The sequence below is a fragment of the Lepidochelys kempii genome, chromosome 12 (assembly GCF_965140285.1).
Source record: "Lepidochelys kempii isolate rLepKem1 chromosome 12, rLepKem1.hap1, whole genome shotgun sequence".
NCBI classification, from domain to species: domain Eukaryota; kingdom Metazoa; phylum Chordata; order Testudines; family Cheloniidae; genus Lepidochelys; species Lepidochelys kempii.
The window spans coordinates 39,681,597-39,701,706 of record NC_136391.1 but is presented as its reverse complement, the minus strand read 5'-3'; the positions used below and the strand labels follow the sequence as shown (position 1 = coordinate 39,701,706).

The following is a 20,110-nucleotide window of genomic DNA, read 5'->3' as shown; positions in this document are numbered from 1 at the left end:
GTGCCGCCCAACTGGAGCTCACACCCTGAACCCCCTCCAGGAGACAGCACCCCATACCCCCTCTTGCACCCTTGACCCATCCCTAACCCCCTGCCGAGAGCCAGCACCCTGCACCCAACACTCTGCCCCAGCCTGGAGTCCCCTCCTGAACCCGGAGTCCCTCCCAGACCCTGCACCCCTCTTGCACCCCAACACTCTGCCCCAGCCTGGAGCCCCCTCCTGCATCCAAACTCCCTCCCAGAGCTTGCACCCCCTCACTGCCTCCTGCACCCCAACCCCTGGCCCCAGGCTCAGCCCGGAGCCCCCTCCAGCCCTGCAAAGCCCTCGGCCCCAACCCCCTGCCCCAGCCCTGTGAAAGTGAGTGAGGGTGGGGGAGAGTGAGTGATGGAGGAGGGCGGGGAATGAAGGGAGCAGGGCAGGGCTTCGGGGAAGGGGCGGGGCCTTGGGGAAGGGATGGGGTGGATCCTGGTTTGCCTTTAAATTCAAAAAGTGATCTTGGATGTAAGAAGGTTGGAGACCATCCCTGACAGGTGGTTGTCTAACCTGTTCTTAAAACCCTCCAGTGATGCGGTTTCCACAGTCTGCCTTGGTCACCTGTTCCAGTGCTTAACTATTCTTACAGTTAGAAAGTTTTTCCTAATATCTAACCTAAATCTCCCTTGCTGCAGATAAAGTTCATTCTTGTCCTGCCTCCAGTGGACATGGAGAACAGTTGATCATTGTCCTCTTTGTAAGAGCCCATAACGTATCTGAAGACTTATCAGGTCTCCGCTCAGTCTTTTCCCAAGACTAAACATACCCAGTTTTTTTAACCTTTCCTCACAGGTCAGGTTTTCTAAATCTTTTATCATTTTTGTAGCTCTCATTTGGACTCTCTCGTTTGTCCAGGTCTTTCTAAAAGTGTGTCATCCAGAACTAGAGACAGTACTCCAAGTGAGGCCTCACCAGTGCCAAGTAGAACAAGACAGTTACTGCCCATATCTTAGATCCGACACTCCTGTTAATACACGCCAGAATGATACTGGCCTTTTTTGCACCTCTATCCCATTGTTGACTCATATTAAATGTGTGATCAATTTTTACCTCTTTCACTCACAAGAAACATTTAAGATTCCTATAAATGAAAGAAGTTAGCAAAAAAATCTTTTTGGTTTGTTTCCTTTGTGCATTTGATAGCATTCCCTATCTAGTCTACTAATCTGTCAGTTTCTCCCCTGCTGAAAAGACCTTCACAAGCATCCACAGGAAAAACATGATCATGTTTATCAATTTTCTTTCCTGTAGGAGGTAGCAATGGTCGCTTTCTGTGTGGTAAACAAACCACTTTTGAAGGTGGGATGAGGGAGCCAGCTATTGCTTGGTGGCCAGGCCAGATACCTGCAGGACACGTAAGTAAGACACGTAAGGACACTTAACAATTTTAGGCCCAATCCAATGACAGCTGAAGTCAATGGAAGGAGTCCCATTGGCTTCAATGGTCTTTGGTTCAGGGCTCTTAGCACATTCTCAATGGAATCACTGTGTCAAAACCTGGGATCTAATTAAGTAAAGAATTGGTTGATGTATATCATAAGATCAGTTAATTACATTATTGCAATCTTATACCATGAATGTACATGACTGGATTTTTTATGAACACCAAAGGCTTTGACTTTAGCTAGCAGGTACCTTTTTGTTTTCCTGGTCTGTTTAACCCCTTCACTTTTGTTGGATCAGACCTCTGAATGTTTAGTGGCGTATTGATGCGATCAAATGGAATGCAAGGACATTCCGGTTAATGTGTGTCCTGCTGCAGTGGAGGAACATGCTTTCTGGACATATTCTGTGTCTCCTGCAGCATCAAGTGATTTTAAACCTGACACTTCTGTTTTCTGTGGCTAGATAGCAGTTTCACTCCGGGAGGTAGAACACCACTTCTTTAGATGCATCTGAAGAAGTGGTGGTTTACCCATGAAAGCTTATGCCCAAATAAATCTGTTAGTCTTTAAAGTGCCACCAGACTCCTTGTGTTTTTGTGGATACAGACTAACATGGCTACCCCCTGATATCAGGGAGGTAGGTCTGTGTACCAGAATGTTTCTATTTCCTGCCTGCACAAAGATTAAAATGATACTCATTCTAAAATAATCCTCAGGTGGTAATACCAGCATGTGCAGGAAATTGTCCCAGTACTCATTAAAGAAAGATCTAATCAACTCTCCATGCAGCAGGATTCCTGTTAAATAATATGCATTCCCTCCCCTTTGTAGATGTCTTTTATTCAGAAAGAAGTGATACTTCCTCAACTCGACACTGTGCCCAAGATCGCAAAATATTTATAATATTTATTTTTCTAATTTACATTCCTTTTCAATGTTGTAAATCCGTTACATCGGATAAAGATCATTTATAGAGCATATTTAGAGGCCACTGTCAATTTGGCTTAAAATTTGGAGCACAAGAGTGATTTGAGTTTGTCATTTTTAAAGGTTTTACAAAACCTAATAGGAATGTTTTTATGATTCTTTAAAATTTGAAATGAAAACAGTTTGTTTGAATTTAAACATTCCCATGAAGTCCTTGCAAGCCAAGCATAAGTAACCTTGGACTAGTGCATGAGTACACGAAATTGAAACTGACTATTTTGTTTTGTATGTACAAACTGAGTAAAGTGCCAAAAGTAAACAACCATCATAAATGGGGACAGGTACATTAGATATGAAAAAATAACTCTAAGATATAATTAGGAACAAAGGCAAGGAAATTTTTTTTTTGCAATAACTTAACAACAGTAATCTTGTACATGCAGTATAGCTAGCTATTTTATGTGATGGTAAGAAGTGTTTGCCACAGATTGGAGCTCAGTGTGGTAGTTTGTGGTGAATTGCTTGTTGTTTTAGAAACAGCTGAAAGTTTAACCTAAATTTGTATGATCAACCATTTATGTATGGTTAACACATTGGCACCGAATGAGGTGCCATACTACCATGGGTGCACACACAAAGGCCCCGGTTTGGGAAGCTACCTCTATTTAGAAAAGCTCTTATGTATATGATTAACTTTAAGCGCATGCTTAAGTTGTCTTATAAGACAGATTCTCAGCTGGTGTAAATCGTCGAGCTCCATTGATGTATCTGCCTTACTTGATTTTAATAACACTTGAGTAAATGCTTAACTTTAGGCATACACTTAATTCCTTGCTTGATTTGGCCCCATTTCAGGAAACTGGCCACCAAATGGTTACATGTATAGCGGTCTGATCCTGAGAGAGGTTATGATCCCACAATTCCCACTGGGCTCAGACTGCTTTTCAAACCCATGGTCCATAATGTGCTGCTTCATTCTGTGTTGTGGATGTGCTAGCATGAGTGATATCTTTAAATAAATACATAATAACAGATATTGATAGGTCTTCTATGCTTGTATTCTTGCAATCAAGGCTCCTGCAGTCTGATGCCCACAGCAGAACTGTCCTCAGGTGAGAAGTACAGCATTGCTTCAGGTTTTTGGGTAGTGCAACTCTGCCGTTGCCTTCTAGTATTACAGTCGCATGTATAGTTTTTATCATGCTATTTCTCAACAATTGCCTTTTCTAGACATAGTAGGTGGAGAGCTCCCTTCTACAGTTTTGTGCCTATTTTACCTATCGTATGTTGAAGTTACAGACTTTATATGGTTTATTGTAAATCCAAACTAATTAGCCCATGTTCCACTTATTCTGAGTGGCTGCAAGAAATGTCACGTTACTCGTAAGCCTCAAAGGTGATAGAGAAAGAAGCTGAGGTCTTCTCTGCACCTACAGAGCAACGACTGCTGGACAATGTCAGTGGAAGCTTTTACCTTCCCAACCTGACCAGGAGGGAGGAGTCAGAGGTTAATTCAGAGTTAGTGCCCATGTAATCATCGAATTCTCTGGTAAATCAGTCCGGAGCTTTGCCTTCCAGGATTAGTGCTGGTGGTTTTTATATGGACACAAGTCCACCAGGAATTGGAGTGAACCACAAACTGTTTCATAGAAATGACCAAACATCTATCAGATGATGACAACTTTTGGTTACTGTTGGCTGAGGCCACGTTCAAAGCCTTAACCTGCTGTTGAAAGTTTCCCTATCCTGTTGCCTGTGCCATTCAGTTGCTCAGTCCCGCCAAACTACTGGAGTTAGTCCTTCTCTGGAAGGGTCATGTCTCCTTGTTGGTAGTCAATTTGATAAATGCAGACTAATGCACATTGGAAAACATAATCCTGACTATACATACAAAATGATGGTATATAAATTAGCTGTTACCACTCAAGAAAAGATCTTGGAGTCATTGCTGATAGTTCTCTGAAAACATGCGCTAAAAGTGTAGCAGTAGTCAAAAAAGTGAACAATATTAGGATCCGTTAAGAAAGGGATAGATAATAAGACAGAAAACATCATAATGCCACTATATAAATCCATGGTACGCCCACACCTTCAGTACTGCATGCAGTTTTGGTCACCCCATATCAAAAATACTATATTAGAATTTGAAAAAGTACCGAGAAGGGCAACAAAAATGATGAGGGGTATGGAACAGCTTCTGTATGAGGAGAGATTAAAAGACTTGGACTTTTCAGCTTGGAAAAGAGACGACTAAGGGGGGATGTGACAGAGGTCTATAAAATCATGACTGCTGTGGAGAAAGTTAATAGGGAAGTATTATTTACTCCTTTACATAATATAAGAGGGGACCACCCAATGAAATTAATGGGCAGCAGGTTTAAGAGAAACATAGGGAAGTATTTCTTCACGCAGCGCACAGTCAACCTGTGGAACTCTTTGCCATGGGATATTGTGAAGGCCAGAACTATAACAGAGTTCAAAAAAGAATTTGGTAAGTTAATGGAGGATACATCCATTGATAGCTATTAGCCAACATGGTCAGGGATGCAAACTCATTTTCTGAGTGTCCCTAGCCTCTGATTGACAGAAGCTGGGAGTGGACAATATTGGATGGATCAGTGATTGCCTGTTCTGTTCATTCCCTCTGGGGCACCTGGCATTGGCTACTGTCAGAAGACAGGATACTGGGCTAGATGAGCCATTGGTCTGACCCAGTGTGGCCATTATGTTCTTATGCTGACAATCTTACTGACTTGTAGTTTGTTTTTTTTTAGTGGGTGTATTTCTTTATTTCAAATAAAAGGAATATTGAGTAGAAATTATAAAGTGGACGGTTCTAATAAGAACATCAGTAGTGCTATAGGTAACCAGTTTGGGGCGGGGTGGGGGTCATGCCACAGGAGGCTGCTGCTGGTGTTGGCATCAAAATTCAGTTCCTTTTGGCTCCACGTTTTGGCATGTTTATTCATACACAAATCCCCTTTCTGTAGCTTCCTCCCCCGCTCCATTTTCCAGGTGAATTCATAACAAATCAACATTTTAAACATTCCCTGCATCACATCTGCCTTCTGGAAGGATCCAGCTGAAAGAAATTCATATTCTGCTGGTATTTGAATCCTTCTCCTTCTCTCTTTCTGCATGCCTCCTCCCCTTCTCTCCCCAGTTCCTGCTCCCTGAAGGAGAAAAGAACATATCAACCCAAAGACAGCATTGCAACCTTTTCTTCACTATCTCCCATGGGGCGCAAATTGAAATTGAATTAGACAGGGATATCAGGTCTGCTCGCTGTGATAACTGTAAAAGGATTTTATTTAAAAACACCCTGACATTTGTTCACCCAGTTTCAAATATTTAGCTTTTCTCCTTTCCTTTCCTGGCGGGGGCGACTTTATTAATTGTCGCCTTTGATTCACAGTTAAAGCTTGAAAGTGCTGATAACAGCAGTGGTGACTATTTCTTCCCGCAACGTGGCCCACAGCAAAAGGATTTCATTTTCTTAAAGACGTTATGTGTTCACCGAGAGTTTATTTTTTTTAAAAAAAGGGGGGGGAGAGCCCTTCTTACGTGCGTAATGCCAGCTGTTCCTCACTGATAGGAGGAATATCTGATCTCTCTCTTCTTTTATATGTTATTTATTTTCTCTGGGCTGTTACTCTCTCTGGATTTTTATTTTTCTTTTCATAAGAAAAAATGGAAGAGGCAACTAGAACGAGAGTGCTGTTGAGAGGAGAAAATGGTAATTTTAAAAAAAATTCTCTGAAAATGCTTCACAGTTTTTATAAATATTAACCTTTTTTATTTTTTTCCCTCTCTTTGTGGTGCTGCAGAGCACAGATAAATCCAACTGGCTGTGGCACTGGTGTTTAATTTCCTTAAGAAGTTTTCTCTGCTTCACGGAAGAACGTTGTCTGAGACCAGAAACGTAACTGGATGATTAAAGGGAGTCATCTACATCAGGTTATGTTTAATAAAGGCCGGTACAAGAAGTCAGTGGTGGCCTAATAGGACTGTCACAGTGTATAAATTTAGGTAGTACTAGAGGCCTACGTCTCAGCTTGGCTATTGCTTCTTGCTGTCTGTTAGCCAAAAGATTTAGGTGACAGGATTGAGTGGCAACATGAAAAGTGATTTTTTTTTTATTTGCCTTATAAACTGTGAAAGGCCTAATTACAAAGTCTTACATGCTAGCTGTCCTGTTCATTCCTGCTGCAGCAGGAGTACATGGAGAGCAGGCACGTTAATAACTATATCATGTGCCAAATATCCCCTTTATTCATCTCTCAAATCCTTCACGTGGCATTTCTCCAACCTCACAATGCCTGCCACGTGCAAAGGGTAAATAGCAGGGGGCGAACATACGAGACACTCAGCACCTCCTGGTGTGTGAAGTTGTCCACCTTTGTCAGGAACGGCTGTGATAGCTTCTTTGAAGGAGGATAACCTTGTTGTTGTTTAGTGTCAGGACCGGCTCGAGGCACCAGCAAAGCAAGGACGTGCTGGGGTGGCACAATTCCAGGGGCGGCGTTCCGGCTCTCCCCCCCACCCCCTTTTTTTGTTGTTGCTTGGGCAGTTGCTCTCTCGGAGCTTGGGGTGGCAAATTTTTTTGCTAGGGCCAGCAAAAAACCGAGAGCCGGCCCTGTTTAATGTCTGCACTCTTAACATGTGCACAGCCCTTTACAAAACACCCACACACACGGCAAGATCCTTGCTCTAAGGAGCTGACAATCTAGAGGGTATGTCTACACTGCAGCTCGGGGTGAGCCTCCTAGCCCTAGTTGACAGACTCATGCTAGCTCGGTGAAGGGGATGGGTCTTAGAGCCCGGACTCCAACCCAAGCAGGAATGTCTGCACTGCTATTTTTAGCCCTGTAGCATGAGCCTAAGTCAGTTGCTTTGAGACACACTGCTGTGGGTCTTTTTTTTATTGTCTGTTTGGTTTTTGCAGAGTAGATGTACCCAAAGGGAGCAGTGTGGAGACAGTAGAGCGTAAGGAGCAACAGCAGCAGCATACTAGCACCCATCAGAATGGGGTCAGTGGGGCCTGACCTCTCCCCAGATCTCTGTATCTGAGAGCTACACAAGAGCATTTTTGTTGATGTTTGAATCAGCAATAAAAACGCATGCCTGTCATTCGGGGGAGGGATAGCTTGGTGGTTTGAGCATTGGCCTGCTAAACCCAGGGTTGTGAGTTCAATCCTTGAGGGGCCCATTTAAGGATCTGGGGCAAAAATTGGGGATTGGTCCTGCTTTGAGCAGGGGGTTGGACTAGATGACTTCCTGAGGTCCCTTCCAACCCTGATATTCTATGATTCTATGATTCTTGCAAAGGATCAGGGAGTATGTGTGTAACCATTATGTATGTGCAATGAGCCGCAGTCCCATTGGAGTCTGACTTGGGGTGGAAGGCAATGGGAGGTTTGCCTGAGTAAGGACTGCAGGATTTGGTGCAGTGTATGTAGGTTTTCTTTGCTTTGGTCTGAAGGGAGAAAATATGGAACTCCCAGTACCAGTGCACATTATAAAACTAAAACAGTACGTCCAGATTCACTGTAAAATGGAACTGTTCCAGTTCCTTCTCCGAGGTTGTGTAGCAGAGAAAGTTGCAAGCAGCTTCCCTCCATCCTCTCTTCCAAATGAGGACATGAACCTTTAGAAGAGTTTGTGTACATACCTGCCTCTTGTGCTCCTCATGTGGAGGACCGTTTAATATCTCAGGTCCTGTGATTTAACCCCTTCCCATCCCTTACTGCCCACAAAAACAGGCTGACCCTAGCCTCTTCCAGAGTACCTCAGTGCACCAAAAGCTCTGAATCAAACTACGGGCCTGATCCTACACAATCTTTCCCATGCCAGTAATCCCACGAATTTCAGTCAGATTACCCTACTGATTATAGGCTACTTTCATAAATAAGGGTTTCCAGGATCAAGCCGTCTCTATGCTTGCTGCTTTGCGTTCTGTTTCTCCTGCATGGGAACAGGGGAAGCATTGCCCATATCCTACCTCAGTATTAAATGCTCCTGTCAGTGTTCTGTGATGAATTCAAACGGTTAAGAATTGAAATTACTGTAATCCAGCAGAGTGATATTGCAATGTTAAACGCTTAATCCGTCCCACTAGTGCAAGCACAGCATGCAGCCTGTTGTTTTTGGAAAGAGGAAAATACTGTAATTTTCAGAAATATCTTTTAATTCCCTGCTTAAATCCTTAGATGTTCACTTTTTCAACCTATTGGCCATCTAGCGACTTAGAGCAAGAGGTTTAGTATTTCAGAAAAAGGTTTGTTTCCCTTAATAGGGCTGAAGAACAACTGAGCTGATATGTTGCAGAGTTCCTCTTTTATCATAATTTGCTCCAGTATTTAAATCAGGGGTCTCAAACAGGTGGGCCGCATGCGGCCCGCAGAGTTATTTGCTGCAGCCTGCCAAGCTCCCCCCCACCCCGGAGTTATTTCCTGTGGCCGCCAAGCTCCCCCCACCCCCCAGTGCGGCGCATCCCTGCTCCTCTTCCTATTTCCAGGTGTTTCCCACCGCCAAACAGCTGTTTGGTGGTGCTTAGCACTTTCCAGGAGGGTGGTGGGAGGAATAGGGAGCGCACGCTTAGGGAAGGAGGCAGAGAAGAGGTGGGGCAGGGGGGGATTTGGGGAAGGGGTGGAATAGGGGCAGGGAGGGGGCAGAGTTGGGGTGGGGGCTTTGGAGAAGGGGTTGGAATGGGGAGGGGGAAGGGGTGGGGCCTCATGGAAGGGGTGGAGTGGGGGCAGGGTCGGGGGCAGAGGAGGGGGGTTTTGTATCTTTGTATGAAAAGGTGTCAGCGATGCGGCCCTCAGGCCAATGTACTCGTCCTCATGTGGCCCTCATAGTGATTTGAGTTTGAGATCGCTGCTTTAAATACACTTTTAGTGTCAGCTTAGTAAATGGAGATCATTACTTATTAGCAGGAAGATTCATGGATAAGGCAGGCTTTGATGGTCATCATGTTATGACAGATATTGGTATCCTTGGTATATTGGTAGAACATGCGAATCTGCCTTGGATGGAAAAGAAATAAAATGTTTTTTTTCCACTGTACAAGTATATTGAATTGTGTCACATGGCTCCTTGTTTCCGAGTTTGCAGTATGCCTGGGAAGGTTCTGTTGTGTCACATCTGGTACTGATGCATCTTAGCGCAGAGCGCTCATACTCTCTCACTTGACTGAAGATATCTCCCTCAACTTTGTGTAATGTCGGTTAATTCCCCATCCCAAGGCAGATGATAGTCTCCTAACATAGTAGCATAGCACAGAAAGATAGAAGGGGTGTGCGTGTGTGTGTGAGAAAATCAGTCAGAAGGTAATTGGTGGAAACAAATACTGTGTGTGATGCTTGTTTTTAAAACTGGGATAATTAAGACAGAAGGAATTATAAATATGGCTACCAGTTAAAATTAAAAATCTCTTTTAAAAAAAAAAAAAAACCCACTAAAGCGAAAAAATGGTGGTTTTTCCTTCCTGATAAAAAATACTTTAAAATATTCCAGATTCACCATTCTAGAATTGTTGAAAACTATTTGCAGATGAGGTCATTGGGCCCTGAAGATCACTCCACATCCACCCACTTCTGTACTTGCTGGGAGCTCACTCCTGGCAGTGCAGGGCTCCGGAGGGGGCCAATGGATGGAATAAATCAAGGGGGACTTCATACGGAATACTGATTTTTCAATCTCAAAATGAGTAATAATTTGCCTGTGCACACCAGGGGGGCTCTAAGCGCCACAAAGTATGAATGAATGAATGGAAAGTGGGTGAAATAAAGGGAAAGGTTTTAAAAAAAAATTCCATAAAAAACAACATGAAAGGAGGAAGGGCCTGATTCAGCCCTCTAGAAACTAATGGGGACTTTGCATATGACTCTTACGTGAGCAGGATCAAGCCCCAAGTGGGAAATTTTGAGAGATGCAAAAAAGGAATGGGACTGAGAAAGCAGCTCTTTTGTAGCGGAGAGGCAGGCAGCCTCGTCTGCTTGAATTTGTATGGAAGGTCTGTGCAAACGCTCTTCGTTGTCTTGTCGATTTCAGGTGAGTCATCAGATGGGTAACGTGATGGATCTCTTCACCACCAGCCTCTCCCTAGCTGGATTGCAGCCTCCCAGTGACCGACACATTGACGGTATTGACCTTTCTCCTGCCATCCTGCAGGGCAAGCTAATTGACAGGTTAGTTTTGAGCATGGAGCTCACAGCTCCTCCCTTGTGGTTATTGGAGGGGGGCAGAATTCATTTGTTTATTTTAAAAATCCCTTCTTTAAAATTATTATTACTTTAGAAACAGGCCTGGTGTACTTTATGTTCCTGATGGCTGAATTGGGGTGAGAACCAGTGATTTACTTTCTGTGCTAATTATGTGCTGGAGCTAGCGAGGTGGGATTTCTTGAAACTCAGCATACTGCCATGAAATGGATTCCAATGGATTCAGTTGTCCAGGGATTAGCACATATCCCTGGAACAGCATAAGGTCACAGTGAGGTTAAATTCCGTGAACTCTAACCTGGTTAGGGAAAGGAGGTTTAATTATTTATTACTGTGGAGCAACCAAGAGTGTCTGGGTCCTTCACAAAACACAGCCACTGCCTGAAAGAGCATATGGTCAAAGGCCTTGATCCTGGAAAGGGACTTCACTGAAACCCCATTTGTTCCTCTGGCTCTGCTTGTGTGGATCCTTTTTCACGGTTGGGCCCAAATTTTAGACTTGACTTGAAGAGCTGGGATAATGAGCAGCAGGGAGTAAGGGTGGGCTGGGTGTTAAAACGAGACAAGATTAGACAGGGAACATGCTTGACTTCCTGTCCTGGGCAATGTAGAACTGGTGAGTATTTCCAGGAATGGTTTAATTGAGCAGAGGGAAGCAGCCTGACAAATCAAATTAGTGAGGATGTTCCATAAATAGGGGAGAGCATGAAAAAAGGCACAGGGATGCTTGCAGGATTCATCTGTGTTCTCTTCTGTGTTGACCTTGAACCTTAGGTCGGTAAAGCTATTTTTGTGCCCATTAGGGCAGAAAGCACCTGCGTAGCTCTGCAGGTGATTCACCTAGTGTCTAATTTAGGGCGTTACTGGATCTGCGAGTGCTGTGAAATGTTTGCAGTTAGCATTACTTTGTTTCTTTAAGGTTGAAGAGGTTCTTTACTGACATAAATGAGTTTTTTCATTGGAGAGGCGAACATTTTATTACTCTGCCACTTGCACTACAATAATTGTCACTTCAGTGCACAAGGTGAACCAGGTCAGGTCTTCCAAAGCCAAAAACTCCATTAATGTTTCTTTTCCAGTGGGTTAGATTTTAACATTCTTTTTGGCTAAGAAAGCAGGAACAGTAAAGATGATTTGGGGATGGAAAAGATTGTTTTTTAAAACAGAAGACCTTATACAAACACGCTCAACTAAAGAAAGTTCCTCGAGGAATGAGTATTATGGGTGAGCGAGAACCGGATGAGTGAGTCCTTTTCTTTCACTAGTGTGAACATTTTGGACCCCGTTCTGCATTCTTGCAACCCCCCTCACTCCCATTTTCCGTTAGGAGTTTTTGGTGCATACAGAGTGGACCAAAAGGAATGGGGCCTGTGTGATAAGCTGGGTTTTTCCCCTTTGTTCACAAGCTCCTCATAAATACAAAGAGTAGAAGACACTCATTGTGCAGGGAGTGATGGAGACTGTAGTTCATACTCAAAACAGAAGGGATCTAAGACCATTCCTGTGCTTCAGTCAGGGAGATTTTTAACCTTCTCTTACCGTAAACATATGGTCTTCAAGGTGGCACCATAGAACCGGACAGTTCTTCCAAAATAGGAATTCTGAGTCCAAACCAAAGCTGCAGATTCAGAACTGATGATGACCAACTTTCTGGCTTCATGTAGCAGCCTATAACTACCGGAAAAAGCTGACCAAGCTGGATGTCCTTGTATGAGGAACTCTACCAACAGAGTCTGCCCTTGAAAGATGCTTCAGTTCTGCAGAAATTGAGTGGTCCAGTTTCACCTTCCATTCCAAGAGCAACAGTGTGCTTTGTCAGTGAAACCAAAGGGAAGAGGGGGGACAGTGCTGAGCTCACCACAACATTTTTTGAAAGGGGGAGCAGGTCATTAACTGTTCTGAATGGAATATGTTTTCCAATATATCCCCAGTGTGCTCCCTAAATTGAGACCCCTTGGCATTTGAGAAAAGGCAGCATCCAGAATTACATTAGGCCAAGTTAAAGGGAAGGCTTTTTGAGAAATTGATGGGGGTGGAATATAAAGCGTGTTGGAGTGCTATGATCTGTGATTTGGGTGCATTCTGAGATGGCAGTGGAAAGCAGAATGCGTCTTTAATGCCGTTTTCCCCCTTTTCTGGCTAATCAGCCTGTATGACAGTAACAGCTGGTAGTCTGGTGCTCTCTAGCTGTCCCCAGCCATAAACAGGAGACCAAGCATCACATGTTCTGTGAATTCCCATCACACACCCCACTCTTCTGAGACATTTGGTGTTTAAATCGTCACGCTCGATAGAAAATTACAGGGGCTGATAGTTCAAGGATTAACAATCACTGGCAGCCCGGTTGTATAATGCTTCATTCTTGCGCAATGTGAGCTCTCAACTTGATGAACACTTTAAAAAATGTTAATTGAAACCCTTGCAGTGGAGACTATTAGAAGGCAGCCTGTTCCTGACTGATAGCTGAATCGGAAGTCAGACTCCATTAAAGTGTTTGTCTCCCTTATCAGTGTGCCTGCCCAAGCACTTGTTTAGGCACATTGCATTTCTCATGCAGCTGCACTTCCCCTCCCCCTTCTGCTTCCCTGTCAGGCCGATATTCTATTACCGTGGCAACGAGATGATGGCAGTAAGACTTGGGCTTTACAAGGCTCACTACTGGACCTGGAGCAACTCCTGGGAGCAGTTCAGTCAGGTAACAGAAAACAAACCCCCCTCGTTTAGTTTATTTTCCCCATTCCCAACTTGCATCAAGTGACATTTTCGTCATGGGGGCAAAAAACCCATTAAAGGGGAATTTGAAATTATTGGCATGTCCCTGCGCTCCATTTTAAACCAGCCATTTATTGGAGACATTGATGTGTAATTACTGCTGGATCTGTACTAAAAAGTGAAAGGAGGAAGGAGACTAGTATTTCAGCACCTTCATATTGAAGTCAATGTCATTCCAGGGCAATAACAGAAAATTGTCCTCTTGGGTTGTTTTGGATGTTGGGGTGGTTGGTTTTTTTTAGCATCTAATATACTGTGATGTTCAGCATCTTTTCATGACCAGTTCTTACCAAGCTTATATGTCACACCATTTGGAGTGTTACATTAAGTTGTTGGTATGGATCCAGTGTCTGATATGAGGAATTCAATGCCCCTCACTATTTAAACGAATATAAGGCTGTTTTGCTAAGCAATGCATGGAGAGGGAAGGAAGCCCAGCTGTCAGCAGCTGTACTGTGCAGAGAACAACAGTTGCTGAAAACAGAGCACATGTGTTTCATCTCTTACAAAAGTATGCTCAGACCTAAATCATTCTAAGACTTAGCACATTTTTGAGCTCTCTCAGTTGATCGTCCCTTTGTTATAAGTTATAAGCTCTTGCTGTTTTTCTGATTTTGTATCTTTCTTGTTCCAAACTTGGGTAATAAACTCTGGGGCATTTCACAAATGGCAGCTTGCAATTGTGCCATGCTGATTATGCCCTTAAAGTGAAGTAAATATGCTATGGCACAGCTCTCAGCAATTTCAACAGCAGGCTGGTGGTACAGGGGGTTGTTTGTAAAATTATTACTATTTGTTATGTATGGTAGGCCCTCAGGGCTTCACAGGTGCAGAACAAAGTGCTACTGGCATTTGTGGATGTGAAAACAAGCATGTAGTTTGTATACTCAGGGCGACGGGGATGGGGTAGAGGCAGCATCAAGGAAGTAATTTACATTCATGGCTGTAAACTTTGTATCTAGAAAGACTGTAAGGCTCAAAGAGTCAAAGTTGCAATTTTACATGGCACCAAAGAGACTTACCAACTGGGAGGGAAAGTTGGCCCCCAAAATGCATCGCATACTTTATGCCATTGTTAACCCTTTGTGAAGGGGATGATGCAATCTATTGTTGACACTTGTATGTGAATAAAGCTTGGATCTTTCAAGTGACATGGAAAGAGTGTGGAAGATTTTCGCTGTGAGTGGGAACACTGGGAAAGAAGACTATGTCAGATGTGAATAACTGCTGTCCATTGTAATATAAGCACATACACACACTTACACACCTAGTTCAGAAAAAAATAAATACCTACACTGATCTAAGCCTGTTTGTACATGTCTGAATATGTGTGTAGCTGTGATAATGGAGACCAGTTACTCATTTCAAAGACTCTCCTACTGTGAGCAGTGGCAGTTGTGTAATTAAGGAATATTTCTTTCTTTCTAAGTCTTTGTTTAACTATGGCTGATTAAAGTCAGTAATTATGCTGTACATCAGAGAGATGATTAAAAATTCGCTTGTATCACATGTGGTTGATGTGGGTAAAATTGGAGCACATTAGTGGACAGAATAGCCATTAACAACATGCAGAGGAAGCTGGGGCTGAAATTTGTTCCGATTCCTCTCATGTCCTCCAGACGTTAATTACAACCCTCACGAGTTTTAAATAAATAAATTAATAAATCCGAATGCAGAATGTTTTTACTGTTCTGATTTTTGTTTTCTTTTTTGCAAGCTTGTCATACATGACCGCTACACAGTTCCTCCTTGCTGTTACTGCTTTGTTATCAGTAATATTTATATTGTGGTTGGAGTTATCTTGGCAGAGTAGGAGGGGCCAGTTTTGCTTGCTGGCTTCATTGCAAATGGACTTTTTAATGTACACTTTTGTGACATTAGAAATCCTGATAGTCGACAGAACAGATGAGTTTGCCTTGCCAAGCCACTGGGGCTTTTGGCTAATAAGGCAAGTTTTTACCTTGTCTAATGGTGGGGTCTCCTGACTGGCTCATTACCTGATTATCTGAGTCCGATGTGGAGATGTATTAGACTCCCTTTGAACTTGGAAGCCTTTCACTCATAAAGATGATGGGGCCAAAGTCAGATCTGGTGAAAGCTGGTACAGTTTCATCATCTTTATTGGAGTTGCAACCATTTAAACAGGCCTGGGGTTGTCCAGATATATCAAAACAACTCTGTTTATTTTCAAGAGGTTTACTTTACAGATAATTTAGTATTTTGTTATTTTTGTAGAGTTGCTTCATTGTTTCATGTTTCAGCCAAACCTTCATTTGCTCTTGAAAGCCCCTTGTTAATTGGCAGAGTGGAAAATTACTAAATATAGATAGTCTTGTCAGAATTCAATTTTTTTCTTTAATTTTAATTATTAATATCAATTTTTATTTTTAAATTTTCACTGTTGCTTGATATTAAGTGGTGGGTAGGGTTGGGGCAGGGCTGTAGAGGGCTCCCTGTGCCACTGAGGGGCCCAAAACATGGGTGCAAGGTGCGAGGGAGGTTGCAGTCCTGACCTGGAGCAGAGAGCACCTGGCCAGGACTACACAGAGGAGGATGAGTCCCTGGCTGCAGGGGAGGCTACCCCACTGCTGAACAGTTCCTGCCTGCGAACAGCTCCCACACACCTGGCTGGTGGGTGAGTGAGTGGGGCCATGAGAATGGAGCTGCAGAGGACTCCCCGCGTGGTCACAGTCCGGTGACACCCGATCCCTGCACGTGCAAGATGTGGAGTAGGCTGCAATCGTGGGAGGGCAGAGCAGAAACCCTTGGCCAGGATGGCACGGGACGCTTTGGTCAGAACGGCCCGGAGGAAGGAAAGCCCCCAGCCACAGCGGAGGCCACCCCGCTACTGAATGGTTTTGTCCCTGGGCAGGAGCCTTTCAGCAGCAGGGTGACCTCCCCCACAGATGGGGACACACTCCGCACAAGCCTGGCTGGGAGTCTCCGCTCTGCCATGCGGTGGTGCTGGAACAATTTGTACAGGGGGGGTGCTGAGAGCCATTGAACCAAACTATAAACCCTGCGTATAATGGAAAACCACTTCAAGCCAGAGAGTGCAGCAAGCCCTCCCAGCACCTCTAATTCCAGCACCTATGCTCTCCTGCTAGGACTGTAGCCTCCCCCTGACCTTGCTCCTGCAGGGATCCAATGTCACTGTGCAGGAAGCAATCTGCTGTCATGGCCCTGCTCGTTCACTCCCATGACTGCGCTGCCAAAAGGCCAGTGACATTGGATCCCTGTAGGTACAACGTGTGGGGGGAGGAGCAGGCTGTACTCATGCCGTTACTGATGGATGCTTTTTTGTGTTGATTTCCGTGTCAGCTGAAATTGACATTTACCAGCATCTATCAATTTAAAACGAATCCTGCCAAACCGAAATACAGACAACTTACACTATTTTTAATTCATGCTTGGTATGCCTTTGTTTTAAGATTTTTAAACCTGGAAATGCCACTGAGCAAACCAGAATCCAATTGATGTTAGGATTGGAAAACATCACATTGTTATCCTTCTGGCCCCAAGTGTGTCTTCTGAACACCTCCATGCTTTTCACCGTCAGGCTTGGTTAAGAAGAATTTGTGCAAGTTTAGGAATTTTAGCCTCTAACCTGGAAAGCTACTTGCTTGATTGCAGCATTAGGCAGCTAAGTAATAAAGTATGTGTAAAATGGAGCACAGAGGAGACGCTTACAGACAGCTAACCCCGGGAGATAACTCGGTTGTGCATGCTTCTCCCCATATGGCACTTGGAATATTTACACTGCAAAGATCCCAGCAGTCCACTGGTTTATAGTGTCTTTGCCTTATTAAACTCTCATGCCATTAACATGCTTTAACTGGTACCCATCATCTGCATTCTAGTTTGGGATTCAAATTTATGTCATCCGTCACAAAGATGAAATGTGTTGGTTTTTTGTTTTCTGGGTTTTTTTATCCTCCAGAGGCAGTATTTTCTAATCCAATTCCTCCCATAAATCGTTGTAATCTATTTATTAGCACTGTAGGACTATTTGGTGTTATCTTCCCTGCTATTTCTACTTGATTATTTAGATAACTTATATTCATGAACGGCTACTCCCTTGAATAGCATAAGGGAAAGAAATATAAACCCACTCAGTAGAAATAAGTGAGACTAAGGACTTGATGGCACACACCACTCCTGCCTGTAAATTACATGGGACACTCACATGAGGAATATTTACCTAGCTGCCATCTTCGTACAATAAAAAGCCTTTGTGATTTACAAGTGGTTCATGTTTATGCAGTTTGAATTGTCTAACATCCAGGAGCTGATGAATAGGACAGAGAAAAGTGAATTTACTGAGAGAATATATTTATATTTGTAAATAATTTGAGAAGTAATATGTATTCTATTCCAGAATTAGATTTGGTTTTGGACTGAAAAAAGGAGACAAGGAGAAGTTTAAGAATTCTGTAGTCTCAGACTTCATTGGCGAGTCAGTAAATAAATGATTTCACAGGAAAAATACTTTCTTATCGACCCCTGGAGTTTAAAAAGAAGCTGTGAGAGCACCGGAAGTACAGTCTGCAGTGGTGTGGCAGAACCTGTACTGGATTCACCTGGAAGGCATCGGGCCAGATTTTCAGCTGCGGTAAGTCGAAATAGCTCCATTGAAATCAGTGCAGCTATGCTGCTTTAGACCTGCTGAGGATCTGGCCCGTACTGTCCTTTGCTTTGGTGCTTATGGTTATCCGAGCGTAGGCTCTTCCATGGCCCTATCATCGTTGGCAACCTTGCTCTTCCAGCCAAATCTCATAGTGATGAACACAGCAGTGTACATTACACATCCGGTCCAAATTGGTCAGAGGATCTATGTTACCAGTCAGGTAGGGTAGTTGGCTGGAAATTGAAGCTAGACAAATTTAGACTAGAAGTAAGGCACAAATATTTACCAGTGAGGGTAATTAACCATTGGAACAACTTACCAAGGACTGTGGTGGACTCTCCACCATCAAGATTTGGATGTTTTTCTAAAATACATGCTGTAGTTCAAACAAGAATGAATTCAGGGAAGTCTTATGGCCTGTGTTATGCAGGAGATCTGCCTAGATGATCACAGTGGCCCCTTCTGGCTTTGGAATCCAGGAATCGCACCCAACTGGCATTCAAATGTAATTTATAGGGAAAGGGAGATGTAGCCAGGAAACCAATTCAAGTGTAAGTTAGCCCCCTCACGCACCCCACCACTTTGCCTTACAGCCTTCTTTTAGTTGCTTTTCCTGCTGCATTCCCTTGCCATCCCTGTGGCATTTAATTTGCATATGTTTGGCACAACCATGGAATGCCAAACGGATACAAGATATGCACACAAGTGGTAGTGTATCACATACCACTGTTAGTCACCACTGAATTTAGCCTAGAAGAGGTCAGTGAAAAGAGGCAGATCCTGGAGCACAGGCAGATTTACTCTACCCACTCTGAAATACATATGCCTCATGCTCTTCACTGCTCTCCTGCTGCCCTGCCCACCTGATCAGGAGTAATGCTGAAGGGCTTAGAGGGAGGGAGGAAGCTGCATTTAGCCCTCCTTCCTTGGGAGGACAGGTCAGCTTTATGCAGGGCTGGGGGGAGGGGAATAAAGGGGGAAATTGTGGATTCTTGAAGGAATCTACTTGCCTCTTTTTTTTTGAGGGGTAATTAGATTCCTTCCAAAATCCCAATTTTAGTGCTTCATTAGAGGTGGCAAGAACGTGAGCCACCAGGAGGTTAAAGTTCTCGTCTCTGCTTAGTCCTGAGATCACTCCAACAGAGCGTAGCTCTTCAGTAGCACTGGTGAGTTGACCTTAACTGGATCTTTGCAAAAATATTTTTTTAAAAGCCCTTTGGTTTAGTGGATTGTGGCTGATAAACTTCAGCCTCTCTGCTGTCAGCTTAGTATCTTTAGTAGTTTTCAGTGGTTTTTCGTAAAGGGTGTGTGTGTGTGTGTGTGTACATACACACACCTATTGTTTCACTGTAAAATGCCAAAGGGGTTATTTGTGCTGCGATCTGTTCTGATTGCCCTTCTCATCAACATGAAGGAATCGATAAAGCCTTTTCTGTGAGGGAGGATGTGAAGTCAAGTAGAACCTCACAAATAATGACATTTGATTGTGGTCCTCTGAGCATCTGAGCTAGCTATTGATCGCTTCTGCTTGAGAGCCGATGGAGACTTTTCGATTTGCCCCTTTTCTCCGCTCCCTTCCAGACAGTTAACACATTAGAAGCGATTTTTGTTCAACAGGGCTGAAGCAGCTGCCATGAGAAACCAACACCCGCATTTTCAGGTGTTCGGTCACTCTGAGTTCCAGTGCTGGAGGCTTTTGCTGAGAACTGCCACGAGTGAGAATCACTGCTTTCCAGTGCTGTGGCAAGGACAAGAAGAAACAGCAGATTGCTGCAGTTTTGGGGATACCTGCCTCAAACAAGCTGGGTTTTTCCTAATACTAATATTCATTTTGTTGTTCTGTGTTTTGAGCATTGGAATGAGGAAACATTGACAAGGAGACAGTCTAGTGTTTGCTGTGCCACTATCATAATCCACAGTTGCTTGTAAATTCAGAACACTCTGGGATAGTGCCAGGCAGATGAATCGCCAGAGGGCTTACATTAACACAAGTGCTGATTCCATCGCTTGGCTAGGAGCCCAAAATGGCGAACTGTTGTATTTGTCTCATGTCATTATTGACATAGCATCTGTGGGCCATTTGCTCTGGAAATTGAGTCACAAGCCGTATAATCAACAGTCAGTAATTCTTGCTGAGGGGCTTG

The 20,110-nt window shown here is 43.7% G+C and overlaps 1 protein-coding gene across 11 annotated transcripts in view; it reads left to right on the top strand.

The window, feature by feature from the left end:
- GALNS (galactosamine (N-acetyl)-6-sulfatase) overlaps positions 1-20,110 on the top strand; it is a 79,233-nt gene that overhangs the window by 22,370 nt on the left and 36,753 nt on the right. For 10 of the 11 annotated variants that reach the window (XM_078848139.1, XM_073308197.2, XM_073308194.2 and 7 more), the window contains 4 exons: positions 1,285-1,388; positions 10,398-10,534; positions 13,160-13,262; positions 17,820-17,951. In XM_078848139.1, coding sequence (XP_078704265.1) covers positions 1,285-1,388; positions 10,398-10,534; positions 13,160-13,262; positions 17,820-17,951 — 476 coding nt within the window. The remainder of the gene's footprint in view (positions 1-1,284; positions 1,389-10,397; positions 10,535-13,159; positions 13,263-17,819; positions 17,952-20,110) is intronic. The other variant, XM_078848140.1, reaches the window with a different exon arrangement.